This window comes from Neopelma chrysocephalum, unplaced genomic scaffold (genome assembly GCF_003984885.1).
Source record: "Neopelma chrysocephalum unplaced genomic scaffold, ASM398488v2 Primary Assembly neopelma1_24, whole genome shotgun sequence".
Classification (NCBI taxonomy): domain Eukaryota; kingdom Metazoa; phylum Chordata; class Aves; order Passeriformes; family Pipridae; genus Neopelma; species Neopelma chrysocephalum.
The window spans coordinates 36,424,800-36,449,056 of record NW_020897693.1 but is presented as its reverse complement, the minus strand read 5'-3'; the positions used below and the strand labels follow the sequence as shown (position 1 = coordinate 36,449,056).

The 24,257-nt window shown below is 38.8% G+C and overlaps 1 protein-coding gene across 2 annotated transcripts; it reads left to right on the top strand.

The window, feature by feature from the left end:
• The first annotated feature begins 5,726 nt into the window (after window positions 1-5,726).
• On the top strand, window positions 5,727-23,291 carry DIO2 (iodothyronine deiodinase 2). 2 transcript variants are annotated; one of them, XM_027672921.1, is made up of 2 exons: window positions 5,727-6,619; window positions 18,002-18,574. In XM_027672921.1, exons 1-2 carry the CDS (start codon window positions 6,398-6,400, stop codon window positions 18,572-18,574), a joined length of 795 nt encoding a protein of 264 aa, XP_027528722.1. In that variant the 5' UTR covers window positions 5,727-6,397. The 2 variants fall into 2 exon arrangements, with proteins under 2 accessions (XP_027528722.1, XP_027528716.1); XM_027672915.1 differs by having other exon boundaries at window positions 5,729-6,619; window positions 18,002-23,291.
• The last annotated feature ends 966 nt before the right edge of the window (window positions 23,292-24,257 follow it).

Below are 24,257 nucleotides of genomic sequence, written 5' to 3'. Positions count from 1 at the left end.
GTTTTGACTTAACTACAAATACAGTAATAAGAACTTTTATTATGGCATTTCAGCATTTCTGCCTCCACTCCTACACAAAAATTATCTACAGGAGGTGGAACTTCAAAATATATGAGGATGAACAGAGGGAGATTGAAAGTTTGGGTCACGTATAGCTTTCATCAGCAACTGAAATTCATGTACAAATATGCAGTAAGAATGACAAGGGCACACAACTCATTTAATTCAGTGGTAACACACTGTATAAGAAGCTCTCCAGAGGGATACAATGAAGCAAAAGGTCAGTGATTTCCTGGGAAAAAGGAAATGGCCCTTTCTCAGCTAGAAAAGCTGGGGCTAGAGGGCTTTTCTAGAACTTTGAGCCAAATTACTTAGAAACCACTACGGAGATAATAATAAAATTTTACACCCCTTGCACCTCCCCCCTCCCCCTGCCCCCAATCTGTCTAGTGTTTTAGATGGGTAGGAATACCTTAACATCATAACTTATTGACAGCTATGCATATAACTGACAGTATAGTTCTAGTCATGTGAGAGGAAGACTTTAAATGCTAGTCTTAGCTTCTCTTGGGAGTTTGGGAGGTAATTTACAGAATCTACAGGTAGATTAAGTTGTTCTCTTCTCATATTCAATACATAAAAGTCTTTTTTCCTTTTCTTGTGCAATATTCAGAGTATTTGGGCTGACTAATTTTAATTCTGACAAGGTCTTCTGATTGTCCTTATTTATAGATCCTGTTTTTCTTAAAACAAACTGCCTTATCTTTTAGGGTGGATAGGGTGTTCTGGTTTGTTCCAAAATTGTCTGACTCAGCCAGGTGTGTTTTAGCATCAGGTTTGTTTACTATTTTTGTTTTGCATAGAAATTTGGGGGTCATTAACAAAGGGATGTGGGGATTTTTTCTAGTCTCAAATTTGTCGCTATTTATACAACCACACCCATGAGTCAATTTTTTCATTTTGCTGTCATACAATGAATGTAGGCTCTTAGGAGGTGCCAGACTGACAGCTTTGAAGCCAACAGAACAGGTTTTGCAGAGACATCAGCGGTCCCAGTTCTCCTTGTGCACTTCGATCTTTCTGAACCACTGTGGCTTGATTACAAGACAATCTCAGTTACAGAAAACTGGTATATCTAAGTATAACTTGCCAAATCTTAGGATATTTTGTTCTTTCCCTATCCAGAAGTGACCCAATTATATGGTCTTTTTCTTTCTTAGTTCAAATGAATACTGTCCCAATTTGGCATCTACTGGATGAAATGTCCTCTAATTGTAGTGCTGCCTTATGGACTGAGCAGGCAGCGAGGCTGACTACCTTTTTCTGCTCCAGGAACTTCACTCCAAATTGCCATGGGGAGCTGTTCCCGTGGGCAATTTTCATTCTCCTTACCTGCGCTCAGCCCCATTGCAGATAAACTTAAGGAATCAGGTCTTCTGGGCTATTAAATCAGCACCTCTCACAGCTGCCAGTTTCTCAGAATAATCAGCTCTCAATTACGCAGCATAATGGCAAGGTAGAATAATCCAAACAAAACAAAACCAAAGCTGATACAAAAGTCAAATAAATTAGGCAGTAAGGATAGATTTAGCGTGTTCACCTTTGAAAGGCTGGTAAGCAGATTCTGTAGAGAACAGAGGCAGCTTTAAGTAGGCAGAGGGGCTGGGTACCTGTGGGATGAAAATTGCTCCATTCAGATGTGGTGCTGTGGCCAGAAATGACAGAGGAAGGTAAGGCCTGGTGAATATATACCATGGGTAATCTATTCAGGTAACACTGTAACTTGCCTGAATAATTTTATTTTTAATTGAACATATTATTTCTTTAAGAACACATGCTGCTTATCCCAAACAAAAAGTGCAAATAGACAGTCATTCAATGATCCTTAAGTGAAGGAACTGTTGCTGAGAGAAGGGGGTGATTTTTCTCTTTCAGCAAAGAGAAAAAATGCAGTTTTATGAGCGGTACAAATTCTTGTTTGGCTGTATTAAAAAACTTTTGCCCAGGGCCAGGAAGGCAAAGCTAAGCTGAACTTTTCTCCTCCCCATCTCTAGCCATATCACTCTGCAGCTGCACAATTCTCCAGGGATAAGCTCATGAACACACTAACTAACTCTGAAACAAAAAACTTCATTCTTTGTTTTTGGCAGTGAAAACAGTGAGAAGCGGCAAGGCAGGCACACAGGTTGTGCTGAATCCCTTGGGATGATCTCTCCCATGAACCTCCTGGGGGTAGGACCAGAGCAGTAGCCTTGCTTTCCTGTCACTGTGAGGTACCCTTTTGCAGCTGTGCTGTGAAGAGTAGCTGCATTCAAAATAGTCTTGCTTAGTCTGAGAAAATAAGGCTGAGTAAACAAAATATCAATCAATCTACTTATTTTTACTCTGGGGTCTTGCACTTAGGTACCTAGATGCAGTTTGATGGAGTGCCACAGCAACTTACACAGGTAGTTCAGCCACAGGTAAGTAAAGACCTACACAACCAAGCACAGGTTGTAAAATACACTATCCAACATGCAAAAAGCTGGTATGGATCTACTATAAAATGATGGCCTAAGCAGTAGTAACTCCACCTCACATTTCCTATGTCCAGGTACAGTTATCAAGACAGTTACAGTAAACAAACTTACTAGCTCCTCATGTCCTGGTCTTCATGCTACTGTGGTTGAAACTGGAAAGAAACATGACGCTATGCCTGGATTCAGTTTTGATGGCACTGAATTTTATAAACATTACAGAATATGAACATCTATACCGATACTGTTGACTTCAGCCACATACAAGGTTTATTAACAGTGAATGCTTTAATGTTGTTGGCTTTGCTCATTCCACCTTGACAAATTATGGATGATATGTTTAATTTCCCATTACTGAACCTGACTGCTCCTTAGATTATGAGAAGACTTTTATTTTCTTTTGCTGATGAAGAACTGAGGTACATTGTAGGGCTGTGACAAATTATATAGGAAGTTATGGCAGAGCAGGTAACTGAAATGAGCTTTAGCTGAACCCTATCTCAGTTCTTTCATGTATAACTTCAACTATGCCTAATTCTTCCTCGTGTATCAAATTCATCAAGTTTTCCTTCAAGAAGGTAAATGTTTCAAGGCCTGAAATATCTAGCTTTTCTTCCTTTCTTCATGACCATCTGCAGGGAAATAGCAACAGACTGTTGGCTTCAAATGTGAGATTATGCTCTAGATACCCAACTTTCACAAAAGATGCAAATAGTGATTTCCCTCGTATTTTTAATATCTGAGATAAGTAAACACAGGGATCAATTGTTTCAGTCAAGAAGGAGAAAAACAGTATCAACAAGAAGAAGAGTTAAGCTTTCCTTCTCTGTTGAGGGCTGCTGGACTGTACTGTCCAGTTGTCTAGTAGTACCTTGTTCTCTGCAGGGACAGACTGCTTCTGAAAACAGCAATGGCAAAACCTATCTTTTTACATTTATTTAGGAAAAGATTTTTGTCTTTATAGTTGGATTAGGGAGTTATCACCCATCTCTTGACTGAAGCTCCCAAACATAGTCTGTTGTAGTTCTGTTTAACTCAATACACACAGTCTGCCTTATAGGCAAGGAAGGTGACGTGGTAAATATGAACTACCATGTCACACCAGTGCTCCATGGGCTTCCTGCCCAGCTTCCAGCACTTCAAAGGTCCATAGCTGTCTGGTCTCCAGCTGTCTTACAAACAACCTCTTCACCCATGAAGCATGCTGTGGGTAGGGGCAGTTGTTTCACAGGAACCCAGAATACATTATGTTCCCAGGGTAAGTTCTTGCCTGACTTTACCTCCAGGGAACAGGAAGAGCCTGAGCTGGACTGTCCTCAGAGCTGTTTGCAAACTGTTCTCAGAAACAATGGCTGATGATTCATCTGGCACTGTCATCAACAACCTCCAGCCCTGCCGTTTAACAGACCTTCCCAAAATAAAGAAAGGGGACCTTCCCAGACAGAATCATACATTTTTTAGTGGTGGATGTACAGAAGAGTAACCTAGGCTTAAGAGTGCTTGTAATCAAGTGATTACATATGCTTGCCTGAGGTTAGAGAGTAAGCTAGTTTAGCAGCTCTAGGGACCCTTGTTCCTGTCTTGTGCTCACATGACATGAGCACACTGACTCATCCATGTGTGGGGATATATAAATGCCTACTTATAACGTGTTTTTGCAAGTTTTAGTAACAAAGCCAGATCTGTGAGTTTGCAATCCTTCTATGGCAACAGAGCACTGTCATCACCAACATTTGACTTAAAAAATAGTTTGAAAAAGAAACTCAATTCCTTTGGTTTTGTTTATGCTAGTAATGCAGAAGGTCGCTGGTTTAACGTGTGCAACATTTTAAAGTTATCTATATGAATAAACATTTGCTGGAAGATATCCTGCCTGGGTGATATCTTTTGAAAATGCCTGAAATTATGCTACCTAAACAAACTTTTCTCTGGTGAGAACAAGCCAAAGCATGGGGTGGCCTCTCTAGAGATGGACATCCTAGTATGATAGGCCAAGTGATATTACAATATCTGAAAATGACAGACCCCAGAGCAGAGAAGATAGATGGTGTCTACCCCCTGCAATTGCTAGCAGTGAAAGGATAGTGACAACTGATGAAGACCAAGGTATATTATTGAGGTAAGCTTGTACTACTCATGAAGGATGTGAGTTGACAGAGGTTAGATATCATGCTGGCATCTCTGGGAAAGAAATGTATCCGATGCATGGAGCCTACATAAGTACATAGGGAAGCCATCCACTGAAAAACAAAATTGTGGATGTCTGCAACATGAAATACAAAAAATATTTACCTAAGGGATTTAAAACCATGCTAAAAAAACCCCAAACAAAACATGTCTACTGAATCCCCCCCAAAAAATCATGTGAAAAGAGGACTAAATATTGGACTAAAAAGGTGAAACAAAGAAAAGTGCAAATTAACAAAACAATCCTTCATCATGGGGCTGCAGGGAATACTTGCAGTTGCTGAAACACGTGGCTCTGCCAGAGGAAATTTCTGTTTTCTCTTTACAAGATTTTAAACAAAAGTTAGTTATCCTTATTAGACTAGTGGATGTAAATAGCTATCTTAGGGGAACTTGAAGCTCAGTTGATTAATAGCATTGAAGGCTGAAACATATTTTTATTTAAGCAGGGAATAGTAGCTTAAAAACCCCAAATACATCAAAATTTTTTTCTCTCTTTCTCATCTTCTCTTACACATTGGTAGATGAAGTCAGTGCAGGGTTTTCACTCATGTTACCAAGAAAACAACAAAAAATATTTAAACACTATACATGTTGTACTTCATGCAGGTGGGAGGAAGATGTACAGAAGTGTGCCCTTTTTTTGGATGCATCAACTCACACACCTTCCTGGAAAAGACAAAAGGACAAAATAAAAAACCCCAGCCATGAGAAAAAAACATTGACAAAGAATTCTGTGTTGCTCTGTCACTTTCCATGTCATATGAAAATACTTTTTCCAAAATTTGGAAGCATTTTATAAGAACATTCAGAAGCATATTGGGTTTTTTCTCTCTTTCCTTTTCAAAGCAAAGCAAAGTTCCACCCTTGCTCTCTGTTTCTCTTTTTTCTCCTCTCTCTTAAGGGAAAAAAAAAAAAGTTTTGAGAATTTCATTTTTTTTCTATTCACTGTAGTCCTGGCCAAAGTAAAGCCCTCTTTTACATTGACGTCAAGATCTTTACTAAGATTAGGGTTTCATTTCTCTATTGCAGCAATTAGCTAGGGAATGTATAAAAGGCTTCAGGGAAGCAAGCTAGGACTCCAGAGGAGAGAGCACTTTGCACCATAGACAGATAGCAAGAGAGAGTGCGAGAGGAGGAAGGCAGGAATACAGAAACGCGGAGTGGGGGGGTGGGGTGGGCGGGGGAGGCAGAGAGGGAAAGAGAGGGAGGGAGGCAAGGAGGAAGGAACAGAAAGTTTATGTACATAAACCTTTTTTAAAAAGTATTGTTGCACCTGGTAGCTAGCTTTAGTGACACAGAAATGAGAGGTCTGTTCAGTGCTTAAATAGCTGAGAAACAATGGGATAGTGCAGGAAAGTTAACAATTAACAGTCTCAGTTTAAATTTTGTAACTGCAGGGAACTGGAAACACAGCTGCCTCTCTCTTCAACAAAAGCAGGTCTCCTGGTTAAGGGAAAAATTTTTCACATCTTAATTTCTGAAAAATAAGCAGCTCAGAATTGAATTAGTATCGTTCAGTCATGGTTTTAACCAGCCTGCTCATATTTAACTATCTCTGCTCATTTTAAAAAGAGCAGCTGAGAGAAGAATAGGGAGGCTTTTGAAATGCCTTTTACTTTACTCTCTTAAATGAGGGTACCGAGCAATAAAGAGAGCTAAAGGCATCCAGCTGAAAAGAAGCAGCAAGGAAGATGGGTCTGCTAAGTGTGGATTTGCTGATCACGCTTCAGATCTTGCCGGTCTTTTTCTCCAATTGCCTCTTCCTTGCGCTGTATGACTCTGTGATTCTCCTGAAACACATGGTGCTGTTTCTGAGCCGCTCTAAGTCTGGGCGCGGTGAGTGGAGGAGGATGCTGACCTCGGAGGGGCTGCGCTGCGTCTGGAACAGCTTCCTCCTGGACGCCTACAAGCAGGTGAGTACACGGGGATGGGGACTGTCAGCTTGGGACGGGTGAGCTGGGATTAGCATCCCGCTTGTCAGCGAAGAAGGAAAGGGAATGACTCTGTGCGGTGCAGACTGTCTCCTACCTGATGTTAAGTTTGATGGGAGAGGTATAAGCTGAAGGGATCAGTACTTCTAAGTCGAGGCTAAGCATTCACGAGATTCTGGAGCTGCCGACTCTGCTCTGCCACTACCTCTCTGTGCAGCTGTGGCCATGTCACTCCGGTTAGGTGTGCCTCGGTTTCCTCACCAGCACGAATAATAACCTTCATATTTTTTAAGTATTTCAAGATCTTCATATAAGAGTAATTGTAAAATGCTCTAGATGTTTTCACAGCTGTTGTTTATTTGTTTGCTGTATAAGATCCTCAGATATTATAAAAAGACTGCATCTTCAGATAGAGCTCCACAGAGATAGATGCCAGCTATGTAACATAGAGGGTTGTTTTGCTTAGAGTAAAACACAGAAATGAACCATTGTCATTACACTGGCATTTTCTATTACTCATATGTTAACTTTTATATTGGAGGAAGCATCCAAGTAATAGTAAAACTGGGCACAGAGTGAAACAGTGACCTTTTTTCCTTCATGAAAACAGTGACAGAGGGACATGTCAAGAGATTAAAAATGAACTTGATTAGCTGTCGGACAGCTGCCTGGTGATTTAAGATAATAAAGCCAATAACAGTTATGCAACACGTACTTTTCTTTTCCTCTTAAGATTTCTTCAAACATATTACCCAGTAGTGCTGTCCAGGTCTGATGAGGTAGCTACAGTTCCCTTTTATAGATTGAAAAGGTGGACCCAAATCCATGAATTTTCTTGCACAGACCACCCAGTTAGTAACTAGGAGAACTGAATTCAGACCTCTGTGGCTTTCAAAACAGTGCTTAGTCTGTTGATGTGTTGTCTTATTTAGACCATCTAATTTAACATACCCCATGTGATGTCATCCAAATGACAGCTCTCTTTTTTGAAATATTTCTTTTTGTATCATCTTCCTCCCCATTTCCCTTTTTCACCTCTACAATGGCATTTGTATTTCCTCTTATCCAAAGACGTGAAGAGCTGGTGGTGTTGGTGTTTTCTGGCTTTGTGATATGGAATACAGTCTGCTTAGTCTGAAACCCAAGACATGGGGACATTAGTTTTCAGTGTAAGACAAATATAAATAACACTATCTTTTGCCAAATGGGTCAACCTCTTACTACCACCTTAAGAATCATCCAACTGGCTACCCAAATAAAATAATGCTGAATGAAGCCCACTATTCTCCTAGCCCGTTTAGTCTTTTTTTTATTCCCTTCATAGACATTAATTACATTTAGAGTAATGTCTTTTTAAATGGGTTGGTGAATGCAATCGTTCCCATTTTACTGACAAGGCAAGACAGGACAGTTAACACATGACTTGGTCAAGTCTCCAGTGGAAGTTCGTAGCACAACTCTGTGACAGTCAAATTTCCAATTTCCACATTTGCAACCTGCTTGCAGTCTGGGGTCTGGAGAAGCTGTAAAGCTGCAAGGAACCTCATATTCATGAGATATTTTCAATCTCATTTTGCTTAAATTACACAAAATGATTTAAAATCAAGATATTGCCTGCCTTTCTGTAGTTTCCAAACTAAGTCATGCTTTGCCTTGCCTTCAGTACTGTTGATGCCAACCATAGATGCTACAGGGATGATGACTCTGTGCTATTTTTGGTGTTGGTAATGAAACTCACTCCTTGAACTTTGGCAATTTTATTCTCTTTCTTATCACCATTAAATCACCCAGGTCGTTCAGACCAATCAGGCTTTAAGGTCACTAGAATGAAATCTGGGCCTCAATGAACTCAGCAGAAAAATACATATAAATATAACCAAATTTGATCACCTTGTTCCAAAAAGGGGAAAAAGTCCATTCATGGCAACTATCCCTAAGACATAAGGAATTGACCAACAAATAATTCATGGAAAGACTCTGTTTTACTTAACAGAATTATGGGCCATAAGCAGAGAAGATCATTGGAAAACCTTGATTGTCACAGAAAGGTACTTAATGTAGAAATGAAATTATAAAGGGGACACAATAAACTGAGGACCAATATTGGAAGAAGAGTCATCACTTCCACAATAGAGGAGAAACTTCTTTTACTTCTGTAAGGAACAAAAAAGGAAAAAGTTTCAGCTGAAAGGTTGTACTGGTAGAATTGAAAATGATTGAAACATACTCTGCTTTGTGACACATTTAAAAAGCATGAAAAATAGTGAAATATATTGAACAATGGCCCACTAAGCATATTTTTCATTAAATTACCCTTTTCCAAATCCTGACTAGGACTGCCCAGTTGTGATATCTTAATCTGAAACAATTAGGGAGGGTAAGAAATGAAAATATCATGGAATCTGGATACTATGTAGCATGCCAAAATGCAGTCAATACAATAACCACTAGTGCTTATTGCTCCAATTTACAAGCTGAAGCCAGGAATTAGCCAAGTACTTAAGCAGGTACTTAAGCTCATTCCATTGAGGAGTATTTATGGAATAATCACCATTTTTCAGCTTGAATAATAGAATTTCAGATGTCTGAGATAACCAAAGCTAGACTGCCATTTAGCCGAATATTGGATCAAAGAAGTAACCATTTCATAACATTTTTCACAAAAGTACCTGATACAAAATTTCTATTTACAGAATACTATACTCTAAATTAAAGTAAATTTATTACAAGAAAGGACCTCTGTCTTAAAAGCACACAGACTGTCCCAGAATGAATAAATTATTTTTTCAAGACTAATGTCTACAAGATATGACCTTGGAATGGTTAGAGTATATTTGAAAACAGCTATTCTGACATATTTTCTCTTTTTCTAGAAAAACTTTTTAATATCTTACTCAAATTTTTTCCTGCTTTTTTTCCTTATTAAGTATTATTGCACATGACTTTGTTGAGGGTAATCATTTTGTAGGTGAGATTACCTAGCAACAGTTGAAGATTTTAACATCCTCAGTAGGGAATCAATGCAAGTTTGTTGTATTGTATGTAGACTATATTCAGCATTTTTTTTTATTGGAACATTCTATGTGACTGTTTTTTCCCACATTTTAGAGTTCTACTGGAATCAAAATAGTTGCTTTTTTGTTTATTTTGATTTTTAATATAATTTTTGTCAATTATTAATATATTTTTTTTACTTCCTTATCTCTCAGTTCAGTATTTGTCACACTCACTGTTGATATTTTCTACAATGCACCAGCTTTGTGATTTATAGACCATCCTCCTATTATTTTCCAAGAGGCAAATGTGTCTTACATTACAAGGGGTTCTTTAGGACCTGATTAACTGTCATAACAGGGATAAATAGAGCTAGCAGTCAAGTTAACTCTATGTAATTGAAAGTGCGCAAGTTTTATTTAAATATTCTTTTTCATATATGTATGTGTTGTGTGTGCGTAAGAATTTACACTTTTATATGTGTTTGCATGTATAAAGATATATATACTTGTGTGTATCTGTCTCTATACATGTACATATATGTACGTATATAAACACAAAAATGCACATACATAAACATACATAATCTACTCTTCCAGGAGTCAATCTTCTCTCATTTCTCTGTATATGTATACACATACATATGTGTGTACGTATACATATGTATGGATAGGAATGCAGCCACACCTACTGATGAGAGAGAAAAAAATAAGACTTTCGGGGAGGGTGTTAGTGTGACTTCTGCATGATTTACATAGACCATTTCTACAAATGCCTATAGTATGTATATGGAATGTATCACACATATACAGAAATCCAGGAAAAAAGGTAGAGAAGTTTTGAAAAAAAAATATTCCTCTTAAAAACTTTTTTTGCTTTCTTAGTTCCGATGCTTTATTTAGTACTGGGATGAATCTGCTTTCTAAGATTTCAGTTGTGAGAAATCATTATCTTACAATGCTTTTAAAATGGGTTCAAAAAGGTTGTGCCCATTAGCGGTGCCCAGTGTTGAGGCCTCATGCTGGGATCATTTCCAGTGCCAGATATGAGCTCTGTGTTTCAGCAAGGCAGAGTTACCATTCCTGGTCTCCAGTAGAGAGCTCTAATGTTATCCTTGAGGAGATCATTCCTCCTCTCCACCTCAGTGCAGGGTAGATAGGGGGAAGACCTTAATGGCATCTCCCTGAAGCAGCCAAGTTCTTAGGAATGCTGTAGTGTATCTATGGGGGCAATATGCACGTGTGCACATACACACTTGTGTGTAAATGTGCGTCACAGACCTTAGAGGGATGCTGGTATCTCAGGTGATGGATGGTGATAGGGGTGTGTGTGTACTTGTACAGCTTTTTACTGCCTTTAGAGTGGGCCAGCAGCAAGCTCTGGCATGACAACCCCAACACAGGAGAATGGCTGGCACAGGATCCCAGATTAACAGCTAGTAGGCCCAGCTTTGGATGTAGCAGCAACTCAACTGATTCAGTAAACACCCAGTGGGATTTTCCTGAGATTTCAGGGAGGAACAGTTAAATTACCTTTGGCTACTTTTGCCTGCCTGGTAAGTACATCTTCCAAAATAAATCCTTATGCCAAACAAAACTGTCCAAAAACGAACATGTTAAGCACATCCTGCACAGCATCATCACGAAAATATCTGTGAAAGTAATATAAAAGCATGATCCTCTACCTCGTCTTTGGTTATTCAGTTACTCTTTGCTTTTTGGGGAAATCTTTTAAAGGTTGGAACAAAGACATAACTTCCATATTTATTGTTTGTATTTGTTTTGTCTGGCAAGGTAAGGAAGTGTCTCTCTCTGCATCTGACAGTAATAAAGAGAATTTGTGAAAGAAAGCCTATTGTATAATTTCAAGGTTTAGAACTAGACATTGTGTGGTATTAAAAATATATTATTGGCTTTACAAAGTTCAGCTTTAGCAGAATTGCTTTCATTGACATTTGCAAATGAAAACAATCTTGAAAGAAGTGAGAAAAACAAAACCAAACCACAATTAATATCTCTCCTGCAGGATTTGGAACAAAAATTCAACAGAATTTGGGCCTTTGTCATTATTATTAAAGCATTGTCATTATTAATACAAATAATACAAATAATACAAATATATTAATAATCATGTTTGTTATAGTAGTGTCTGAGGACCAACTGAAACCAGGGACCCATTGTACTAGGCAGTGCCCTAACAAAAGGAGCAGACAGTTGGTCCCATGGAACTTAGAGTTCAACCACTCAAGGCAGACAAAAGGTAGGAAAAGGAATATGAAGTCTCATCATACTTGTTTCATTTTGTGGGTCTAACTTCATTTCTTCCACACCACCTCTTTGCAGTCCTCCATTTTCACCCTTATGTGCGAAAAACTGACAGAAAGAATGCTTGCTTTGTTGTCAAAGCTTTGTGAAAAATCCCTTTGGCTGTGATAGACACAAAAAATTAGCTAACAATCACCATTCAGGAAAAGGATTGTACATGTTTCTTGTGCCCTGGCTCTACCTCTCTGACAAAATCACTACTGTGTATTCACATGGTCCTAAAGCTGAGTTAAAAAAAAAAAGAAATCATACAAATTAGACTCAAATGCCCTCCAGGTGCTGAAGCAAAGGCCTCTGTCACCTGTAAGTAGAGCCCACCAGGGCAGCCAGTGGCCCAGCAGCCATGGTGTAGTAGGCCACGCTCCCACCTTGAGGGAAACATAAAGCCCTTAAAAATCTTTCTCTAGGTTCCTCGATCAGAGGAACTAAAATTATCCATAAGAGTGCAAGGCAAAAGGCTCCTTTGTGCTTTCCCTATGCTATACATACTCATTTGTGGGACTGGCAGCATTTAAATGGAGAGAGCAACATTTGACTAGTTATTTTTATCTGGACTGTACCCTGTTAATTTGTCTCCTACTTCCCTCCCTCAGCTCCACACACCTGATCCTAAATAAAAAACTGTGGGAGAGCTCAAGTCATTTCCAGTCTCTGCTCTCCAACTGAAGTAATTGAGTCTCCTAAAACAAGCTGCCATCTCCCCAAGAAAAATGAAGAGATTTCGTGCCCCTACATTACTCCAGACAAGGGTCTCTTGTGATTTTTATCAACTGCACAACTCTGGGTCATGTAAATAAAGACTAAATTAATAGTTGGTATAAATTCTCCACCCGGAGTCTGATTTTGATTTGGATGAAAATACATCTAGTTAAATGAGATTAAATCAAAGGAGAGAATTTGAAAAGGTGCAAAAGGCTCCATGGATCTACTTCGTTACCAACAGCTGCACTCCAGTCCCAAACATGGCATGTCCATACTTAAATGACTAATATCACAAACTGGTAATTGCCTGGCAGCACCTATTTTCTTTAGGGGCAAATTGACACAGCCTGATGAGTCTGCCAAATTGTTTGAAAATCCCTAATGCAGGGAATGAAAGCTGTATTCCAGTGCACAGGATCCAAGGAAGGTTATGCTGAAGCTGATAAAAGTAAAATGAGATAAAAGAAAAGGTATATGAGGAGATCATGTTTTGTCCACGGGGCTTTACCCAGTCCTTATGGAGAATGTACCACAAAGTTAGCAGTATGTGCTATTTCTAGCCTGTAGTTTATGAATAGGTTTTTCTCTCCCGCTCCTACATCTCCTTCATTTTGCAGACTGCGTGCTAAAGCATCAGCAAGCTTGTTCCCTTTTCACTCTGAATGCAGGCTCAGAACAAGCTGTCCAGCAAACACAAAATTCTCACAAATGATGTGAGTCACTGCTTTGGTGTTGGTGATTGCTCTTGTTGATGGCTGGGCTGGCTCTCAGGTTTGGTTGGCCTACGTTGCGTGTCCCATGCAGGCTGTGTGGGAGGGGATGCCTGCGTGCTGCCTGGTTTCTACCTCATTCAGAAGGCTGGCATCGAATGGCCAAATGTTCATGCACAAAAGTACGTGATTATGGAAATGCTGGATTGCGTGTGAGGGGAATTCTGCTAGTTTGTTTCTCAGAATTTATATTTTGCCTGCTTTTGTGCAAGATTTCAAAAGCGGTTTGGCTGAATACATGGGGGGTTTTGTTTGTTTTCTCATTGCATTGATTTTCTTTTCCAAGAGCTATTTTTTCTTTCAATAAATAACAACAAAGAAGATGGCCAAGGCTTACAATGCAGATGATCAGCAAGGACGATATTGTCATCCTGTGTCAATCGGTGCAGAGCCTGGTGAAACAAACAGTCTCTTGGGAACATCAGTGCTTCATCAAGACCAATTAGTGGAGATGCGGCTGCTGCTTATGTTTAAGCGTTAACGACTGGGTAGGGCTGCTTTTTGGAGTGCCTGACACTGGCATGGAACAAGGCACCGACCTAATTACTTCTCTACAAGAGCAGAAAATGCCTCGTGAATGCCTGCTTGGCAAGGATGTCTCATTAAGGGGAAAAAACCCATCACAAGCACTCCTAGAAACAAAAATTAAAATGATAGGTAACCTGCGGCCATGAGACTTACTTCATGACTGTGGGAAATGAAGAGAAACTCATATAAGGTGATGTATAATTGTATAGATATATAAGGGCTTCTTTGTACTTTGTTTCCTCAATCTCTATTTTTTTAGTCAATAAGGAGTATGAGAAACAGAATGCAAACTTGCATTGCTGAAGAACAGTGAGGTTTGTTGCCACCTTTGGTATCAATGTTAAATAGGACTTGAAGGGCATTCCCATGTTGATGTCTGATGGGAGTTGTTTTATTAGTCTGTTCCTTCAGGGTTTGCAAACTTGCGTAGAAAATCAAGCGTTTGTTTGGTAGACCTGAGTGAGGAGCTGATAATGAGGAACTTAAAATATATAGTTTCTCTTTCTGCTTAAAGACGACCAAGAAGCAAACTGTGGTTTCCCAGTTCAAGAGTGTTGGCTAGATATTTTGCATCACAATGGTTTTCTTAAAATAAAACCAAAAGAGTAAGTGGAAATAGCTGCTCAGATGTTTCTTTTGTCCTGAGCAACTCTGTTCATTTTTGAGTTTTGTGTGCTTCTTATTTTTCTTATCCTCTGAAGAGCGGCAGCAAATATCAGAAATTCAAAGTGTGTTCCTTAATTGTGATTTGTGAGATAAATTACATGTCATTACTTCTTTTCTTTGACTGGATGAGCATACAGTCCTAAATACTGAAGTCCGTTATTCATCCAGGGAATGGGTGCAGCACAAATACTTACATGTCAGGCTTTGCCCAAAAGACACATTTTGGGCAAGCCAGCTCTGAAAAAGCGTTTACGTGGTAGTGCAGGAACAGTTAAGATTTCTAGGTAAAAAGGGATCTAATGTTTGTTCAGATACACATATGTTGTTTCTTGGGATGCGTCTTTTTTTGATAGTCACCAACTTATCACAAAATGCTGAGTTGTTTAGATGGTTTCTTGACTGAATGCATTCCTCAGGATGGTTATGTGGATGCCACGTGACCTTTACCTGTGTATTTCTTTCTTCAAGTGTGGCCCTTTACCTTACTCACTCCTGATTTGCCTATCTTACTTCACAGAATGGCAGAGAGAAATGAAGTGATCAACAGCTGAACAGAAGAGTACCTGCTACCTGCTAAGGTGTAGGTGGCCTTAAACACTGTAAGATGCTTAATGCTACTTCTTAAATGCAAAAACCTGAGTCTCTGAGCCCGCCTCTTCTCAGACAAGTAATTTCTTCTCAAAAACCGGGATATAGATCTTTTCCTTCTTTGAGTTCGATGGACAGCACACTCACACAGCAGGTCCTAAAATCAGCTGTTTGAAGCCTCTTGCTTTCAAAGATAGAGAAGCACAAGGCTTTTTTTAAACTTTTGGCAGGATCTAGCAGATAGCAATGCTGCAGATGCAGGTTTTCAGGGACAGGGGCACAAGTGGCTGTGCTTTCCTGGGCCATCACTTGCTTCTCTTGCCTGTGGTGCAGCTGCACGTCCTCTGCTTCCAGTGGCATGATCACCACATTGTTGACCTGGTGAGATCTGTGGGTGTCAGGCAGTCTTTCTTTCTGTGACTCTCTTTCTTCCTGATCTCCAACTGAGAATGTCAGCATGGTTGTGTTTCAATTTGCCCCACAGAAAATAGTCAAAATAATGCTTATATCATGTGACAACATGCCCTGAGACCTTCTCATATAGCCGTGAAATCTGGCAGTTGTGTCTTACAAACTTTGCTTTGATGAGACTCTTGCTTCTGGTGCTATTCTGATGAAATAGTTCAGAGTCACAAATAACTATAGATTTGTTCAAGGTAGTCAGGTTTCTCAGGGAGAAATGGAGGATCCAGTATTAACAATGTACTTGCCTTTGGGTCTGTGTGCAGTAGCAACCGCATAAGTTCGGTATTCAGCCATCTCGGTTTCTTACTGTATCTGACTCGCTAGGATAATGGCCAGTCTTCGTGAACGAAGATTTGGGGAAAGGTCTTTTACCTTTCCAGCCTGCGCAATGGATTTTTTAGGTGAGACACAGCCTGTGCTGAACTGAGCCCACCCTTTAATCCTAAGGTTCATCTGCCGGGGCCAAGCAAGCTTGGACAATGGCAGTGAGGTCCTCAGGACGTAGGTTTGTTTAGAGTGACCTTCTCATAGACAGATGGCCTCACAGGGCTAACGGGCTCCATCTGCCCGGGGGGACTGGGATTGGAACCTGGGTCGCAGCGGTGAGAGTCCCGCATGCTAACCACTAGGCCACCAGGGGTCCCCAAACTCGCTAGGATACCCTATAATGTAATGTAACATAGAAGTGCACCAAAAATCAGTTATTTATTCAGTTTTTACACAGTTCTCATTTAGCACTAACTTCTATAGACTTTAATTGTTGTAGTTTCAGAAAGAAATGCATAAAATGTAAAAGACTTCTGAATTTGACCCTGTATGTTTCCTTCAAAGCAAGACTTTTGAACATAATCAAATAGTCAGTGTATAGAGAGAGAAAGAGTCAGGGAAATACAAAGGATAATTGCATTGTTGTACTAGAGCTTTATGTTAAAGGCAGATACATAGGAATTGCTGTGGCAGAGCTCATTAAAAACTAATTGTATTATGTAATAATGTGTTGTGGTTCTACAGTAGTTATCAGCTAAGGATCTTGGAGCCCTCTGCAGGCTCCACCTTATTCTGGCACTCTCTTCTGTGAAATGCTTATATTCTGTGTTTTTTTTTTTTTCCATAGATATGCAAGTAGAAATGGTCAGGCAAAATTTTTCCACAATTACCTGTTGTGTCCGAGTTACATCTGGAGCCGGAGCTAATAAAACAGTTTATTTTCACCTCATCCTACTTGAACCATCATATTAACTTTCCCCTTTTTGTGCTGGATTTTTTCCCCCAATCATCTTGTAAAGAATCACTGCAGTAGAAGGAAATGCGTCACTCAGTCACTGATGAAATTACTGCAAATTTGTTAGAAGAAATTTTAGACAGTGCGGTCTTGGATAGTCCACTGTCAAGACAGAATGTACAATGAATGAGCAACTGCAGAAATCGCAGAGCTCTCTTGTTTAGTTCTCTGAGTATTTTCATTCTTAGACTGCAGGATGGAAGAGAATATATAAGTATGAAATCTTCAAACCTCTGAAAATTGAGAGGAACTGCATGTGTTGTGAAGATCAGGAATATAACACAGAACAATTTTTGAGAATTGGAAAAATGGCTTAAAATGTAGAATGCAGTTCAATGGGTAAAATTCAGACTGATGAAGTACTCAAATCCATGATGGGGAGCAACTAGAAAGGCAGAAAAGAGACCTAGGCATTTCACTAGCTTTTAGCATTTCACTAGTTAATCCCCAATCAACAGCTTACTCTTTTTGCAAAACAGCATGATGTCTCATAAAAAGCAAACATCTAGAATGTATAAACAGGTGTAGTCTGTGAGCTACTTCATTACATGAAGCAATTGCCTGATTATTCTGAGAATTGGTAAATATGCTGTTGAAGTTTTGAACACTACACTTCAAGGAAGATGTGAACCAAGTGGAGACAACTCATTGAGAATGTCAGTGAAAAAAAAATCCTGTCTAGAAAATTTGTCTCACAGAGGAAAGTTAGAAGAAATTTGAGGTAGCCTGGCTGAAAGCAAATGTGAGTCTCCAAATACATAAGGGTGGACAGGGCTATGTGTGTAGTGGACAGGACAAGACAATTTGATTAAATTTTCTAACATTAATGAAGTAGTATACCTGTCAGGAATGCTACATTTCCCTAAACTGTGAGTGGAGGTGGGCTAGATGAACATTTTTAAACTGCTGCTTTTGATGATTTCCTGTATCCCCATGCTACTGTCCATGGAGCTAGTTAGGTGTGCTTTTTGAAGACAGTAGTCATGAGGATACTGCACAGGCAAGTCACACTAACTTGCTATGTTTTAATTTGTTCTGTCATCAGGTCAAACTGGGAGGAGAAGCCCCTAATTCCAGTGTAATCCACATAGCCAAGGACAGTGATGGTAGCAGTAGCAGCTGGAAGAATGTTGGTAGCAAGTGTGGAACAAAATGCCACCTTCTGGACTTTGCCAACTCCGAGCGGCCACTGGTGGTCAACTTTGGCTCAGCTACCTGACCACCGTTCACAAGCCAGCTGTCGGCCTTCAGCAAGCTGGTGGAGGAGTTCTCTGGTGTGGCTGACTTTCTGTTGGTCTACATCGATGAAGCTCACCCATCAGATGGCTGGGCTGCTCCTGGAATCTCTCCCTCTTCATTCGAAGTTAAGAAACACAGGAACCAGGAAGAGAGATGTGCAGCTGCTCACCAGCTCCTAGAGCGCTTTTCCTTGCCACCTCAGTGCCAAGTGGTGGCTGACTGCATGGACAACAATGCCAACGTGGCCTACGGGGTTTCATTTGAGCGAGTATGCATTGTGCAGAGACAAAAAATCGCCTACCTGGGAGGCAAAGGCCCCTTTTTCTACAACCTGCAGGAAGTTCGGCTTTGGCTGGAACAAAACTTCAGTAAAAGATGAAATCCATTCTCTACAGAAGTGATGTTAACAGATATGTCCCTTTAAGGAGATGCAAAAGGGAAAAAAGAGAACATGCTGGTTTGAATAAAACCTTTCAGACGATCGCAGGAGAACGCATTTGATAACAATTTCAAGTGAATGTTAACGAGGAAATGAAAATTAAAAAAAATCTAGCTCCACAGAAACATTGTCTGAAAAAAAATCCCACTCCTGTGCTTGCTATGGGACAGAAGGGGTGAACAGGCTTCTGTGAAAAGGTGCTGCTGGCAAGCAGGAAGAGTAAGAAGACCTGTCTCCCAGGAACCCCTCTCATGAAGTGTCAGCTCTGGGGTGAGCCAGAGGAAGCATTTCTGCTTGGAAGGCATTCCATGGAAAGGCAGTGCTGTGGAGTTCTTCAGAAATGCTTCTTTAGCCCCCTGTGGCCAAAGAACCTGGGAGGAGCAGGAAGTTTGCAATTACTTACATAGAAATGCAGTGGAGTGTAGCGATTGTCCTCTTTTGGTAGAGAAGTTATTGTTTAGGGCCTACAGGAACCACCATGCAATGCGTCGCTCAGGCAGACTGGCTGCTCAGATCAAGATGAACCATTATCTGCTGGTATTTGTACTCTCTGTGGACATCTCTGCTCAGCATATTAACTATGTAATGCTACCTATATGTTTGTATCCAGTAGGCAGGCCTGTGCCTGCTGAGAAAGATGTTAAAATCTGTGGAGTTGGACCAAAAAGACAAAGGTGATCAAATAAGACCATCACCATTTGAAAACTAAAATATTTGGACTATTTATGACAAAACATTGAGAACCATCTAGAGCATGCATCATGAGAAAAACTCAGCTGATGTCAACCAAATCTGTGGTTCTCAGAGCTGACAACACACATTTATCAATATTCTCTGGTTCTCATCTCTGTTTCTTTACTCCATCTCCATCTCTTTCTGTCTAGCAATAGGCTTAAAGGTAATTTCATTTTTAGCTTTTAAAAAAATAACTTATTTCTCTCTTTTATTTTTATTTGAGATAATGACCTTGCAGGTGTATTTTGGGGATGGGGGAATTTATGCACAACTTTACCTCATTGAAATGGAAACCTATCCTGTCATTTACCCTGTTAAATATAGTCATGCTGATTTTTGCTATCTTAGATACATGAAACTAGTTTATAGCTAGTTTATCTGAATATGTTTATATGTTAGTTTATCTGCAGGTTAAGTTGTTTGTAGCCTTAGAATTGATTAGCTGCAGTTTTGCTACCAGATGAGCTGATAGTCAGTTTCACGCCCGTTCTCTAAAACCTTCCCAGAAGAGAAACAGGGAGGACAAATAGTGTGAATTAATGTGAATGGGTGTAAAAGGTGGCAGAATTTTCATACAAATGGGTCTGAGGAATTAATCTTATGTTTAAAGAGATACTGTGAACTTAGAGTATACATTAAGTATTTCTAAAACTAAAATTATTTGATCAAGCTTAAGGAAAAGGCAGATTTACAATGGATTAACCCATTAGATCTGAAAAATGAAAACCCATATGGAGATAGACTATTCAAGTTTTCTCTCAACTTTGGCAGAAACATGAAACAGATAAACAGAGTAAGTGGCGAATATTAAGTCAGTTCTTTTAATTTCTTGTCCTGCCCATTGTCAGGAAATGATGTGTTGATATTAACACAGGAAAGAACAGAAAATACATACATAATTATTTCCATTTTCACAATGCCCATTAATATTGTGTATTTCTTCTTGCTGTGTTGTTGGTCAACTTAGCCAATGTACAAGGAATTTGGAAATGTGTTTTCAAGTACAGATCGGAAATAATGACAGTAACATGGATGATTTCTCCCATACTCAGATTCATGCTTCCCATTCTCACATTTTCCTCAACATACTGTTAAACATATACACACACACACTTACACAGTTTGGTAATGTGTGTCAGAGAAGGATGTAAAGAATGGTTTTCAGATCTCCTGGTGAGCTCCACTTCTTCGAAGGCATGCGTCTCTGTGTGTGTGTATACATATGCATGCATTTATGTATGCATCTGTATGTATATAATACATTTTTATGTAAGTATATACACATGCATGCACATATAAGTGGTGTCTAAACCCCCTAATAATAATTATTTTGTTCTCCCTTCATTATTATTACTGTAACTCATCGCTCAGTGTGGAAGATTGTTATAGATCTTCGTGACTAACTGGGATATATAACTGAAATTTTTAAACCTAATATCATAGAAAGAGTAACATAGCCAAACTTCATGGTTTATTTAATCCAGTGTCCTACCTCTGACTGTATCAGATGCTTCAGGGGAAGGTGCAATAGTTTCTTACAGAATTTTCATTAGCTTCAGCCCTTATTATTTTTGCCTCATCTAAAGGGATTGTTGATGTCTCATCATCCCTATGAGCGGCTGATCCTGAGTTTTGAGATCTAAATATTTTGTGAGGTGGAGGTTACTGCGGTCAAAAAAATCACATTTAAGAACAAAGAAAACCAAATGAAAACAGATTTTTTTTTCAGATTTAAGTTGGCTGCTTTGCAATGTCATTCTCATCTCTTGCTATTATATGCTAAACCACTATAAACAGAAGTGATCCCAATTTTTCTTCTGTATGTCGGTCATTGTAAAATATATATATAAATTTATGTACCTTTTCTTTGTTCCTTAAGACAAACAATAACTCATATTCTTATTCAGGTCCATATTCTTTGCTTGTCTCTGAATCTCTTCTATTTTTGCTACACTGTCCTTTTACTCAGGTGAGTAAAAATGTAGACATTAATTCAAGTGAAAATATGTATTGATATACCTAGCATATCTTTCCCTTATATCCTATTCTTCAGTCATCTGAAACTTTTTTAATCCATAGAAGCTCCATAGCCATTGTAAAACTTAAACTAGTCTTTTCTTTTTCTCTTCTTTTCCTCTTCTTTTCCTCATTATACAGTCTGAGTCTGAACTGTTTATCTGGGAAATGCTGGACAATGGTTTAGCACAGGTGTTGAAACATGCCTTTAGTTCAGAGGAAAAAGCCCGAGTTAGTAATTCAGTTTGTTAATACCCATTTGCATATCTAAAGTTACAATTATTTGTCAAGTCCATTCTCTCCTTTTGAATTTCCATTATTGTGTCTTGTAATTCATAGATGCCTGTTCATCACATAGTATAGAGAAATTATAAAATTGGCTCCCATAAATGAGAAATCTACATTGATTTTCCGCAAGAAAAAATGCACAATAACTTCATTTTTGTCTTAGCAATATGCATGACTGTCCTGTCTAAAACTTAAAGATAATCCAACCTCACTGGTTATCAAGAGAGATTTTGCAAATCCTTGAATTTCCCCAGAAAATTTCTGGTCAGAAAGCAGGGCTTTCTTCAAAGAGAAACGGGCTTAGAGGAAAGAAAAAAGTATTTTCTAAATGGCTGATAGAAATATAACTGCTTTTTTTTTGACAAAATTAAAACATTTTATAGAAAAGGTTTTAAATTAAACTTCATGCATTGTCCTCAGTTGATGATAAAAGTGGCCATATATCAGATACCTAAAATTTTTGTAACAGTGGGTTGTTTTGAGTCCAGGTAGAAATTTTACTGCTTTGCTAGCCTTGTTTGTCACAGCTGGTCTAGTCTGCTGTGAGACTGGATTTACTTCTGTCTCTTATTCTCAGTATTTCAGGGCACTATATCATATTACTTGAGGTGCTTCAGCGTGACATACATATTGAGCAAAAGCTCACAAAATAGGTGCCTGAAAGTATTCTGGAAGGCTACTGTATATAATAGAGACCCCAATACTGTGTCTCAACATTAGTATGGGAAACTTCCAGTACTTTTTCATTTTGAGCAAGGTAAAAAGCTATTCTGGGTTATAATTTTACATTGCTCTCTGTGCTTAGCATCTGTATTTAGCACTGTATAAAAGGAATGTAAAACATTTTGTATGGATGACAATGATAGCATTTTGCTTTTCCTTGTGTAGACAATGATATAATTTTAAGGCAGCAGGAAAACATGCCCTGTCTATTAAAAAAAAGAAAATATATTGGGAAATATATTGTTGAACAACTATCTGAACACTTTGAAAAACAAAATGCAATGATTTTTAGGAAGGTGATTTTGGTGGTGAAACCCACAAAGCTTCTCAAAAAAGTATCAGTGCTATGCATTCATGCTTGTGTGGGAAGCTATGTTTCTGTGTGTGTGAAAGTGGCTTTTCTGTGATGTGGAGTATAGGGTTAAGAGTTTTTAAGACTTTCATTCAGTACTATAACCAAAGCAATAAGAGGTATCAGGTAGGGAATATTGGCCAGTTTTGTTCAACTTGACACCGTGTCTGTGACAAAACCGTATTCGGTGACCTTTGGGCCCCATTTGGAGTCTTCGGAGAAGAGAAATTGGGGTGAGACAATGGAGGCTTGTGTGCTTATGAAGATCGCTAATAAAAGAGTGATTAACTCAGTTAGCGTTCAGATGCCCTCACACTGGCATTCCTCTGTGCACCTTGATGTTTCTGTATTTGAAAGAGGGGTCTCTTTGGGTCTGTTAATAAGATCACCATGTTGTAGGTCCTGTGTGTACTATGTGTGTGTCATTGCTTAAATGTCAAAAATATACTTTGCAGGAGAGCCAGCATAATTTTGTTACAATATGGTGCTCCATGAAATATGCTTTCTAGATTTGTTTTTCTTGTATTATAATAAACGATAAAGGAAAATATACCTTTTCTGTGACTTCTTATTCTAATACTAACTAATTGCTAACACAAAGTGGAATCTAGACATCAGACCAAGGAAAACATAAAACTGTATTTAATACAAAAGCCTACACCACCCTGACTAGATCTTCAGTAGTACAAACAAACTCCTTTATAAATGGTGGGACTAATTTAATATCTGACTACTCCTCAACTTTTAAGAAAGGTGAAGGAGAGAGAAACTGAGAGTTGCAAGGACTGTGGTTGAGTCTGCTCAGAATTGTGCTGTTCAAAAAACATCTGCTTGAAGAAAGCATGCCAAGCTGTGTGTAGCATATGAAATCTAGACAAATTTGTTGTGAAGGCATCAGCTATAAATGCCACTTCCATTTCAATGTATAGGCAAAAGATCAAAAATAAAATTAAACCCACAGCTGAATAGCTGTTACAAGAAAAAAAAATCAAATGGAAAATGACCATCAACTTCCTAAATAAATTCAATTTGTGATTTAGTGGTATTTCAGAAATTTCCTCCTTTTTGTCATCTTTTGTTATAAAAAACTTTATAGGACCTTGCATCTGAAAACTTCTTGTGAATATAGGTAAGAAAGAACATAACAAATCACCAAAGGGAAGGCCATAGAAAAGGTTACATCCAAGTGTCCCCAACATAAATGTTTATTACAATATACTTTTACAGCCCCTGGAACAATCAAATAAACAACTCTCTCTAGATTGTCTAGTTCACATCACAAAAATAATGCACAAAAGTACTGAAAGGAGACTTTTGACATGTGAGAATATTCCTGTAGTCTGGTTGATAGTGATTATGACCTTTATATCAATTGTTGCTATGAGGAGCTACTCAGTACTCTAGAAGAAATAAAAAGACCTTTCAGGACGTTCTTCTTATTTCACAGCTGTATAAATCAGGTGAAGGCAGATGTGATAAAATAACAATTTTATTAGAAGATAGGATCAT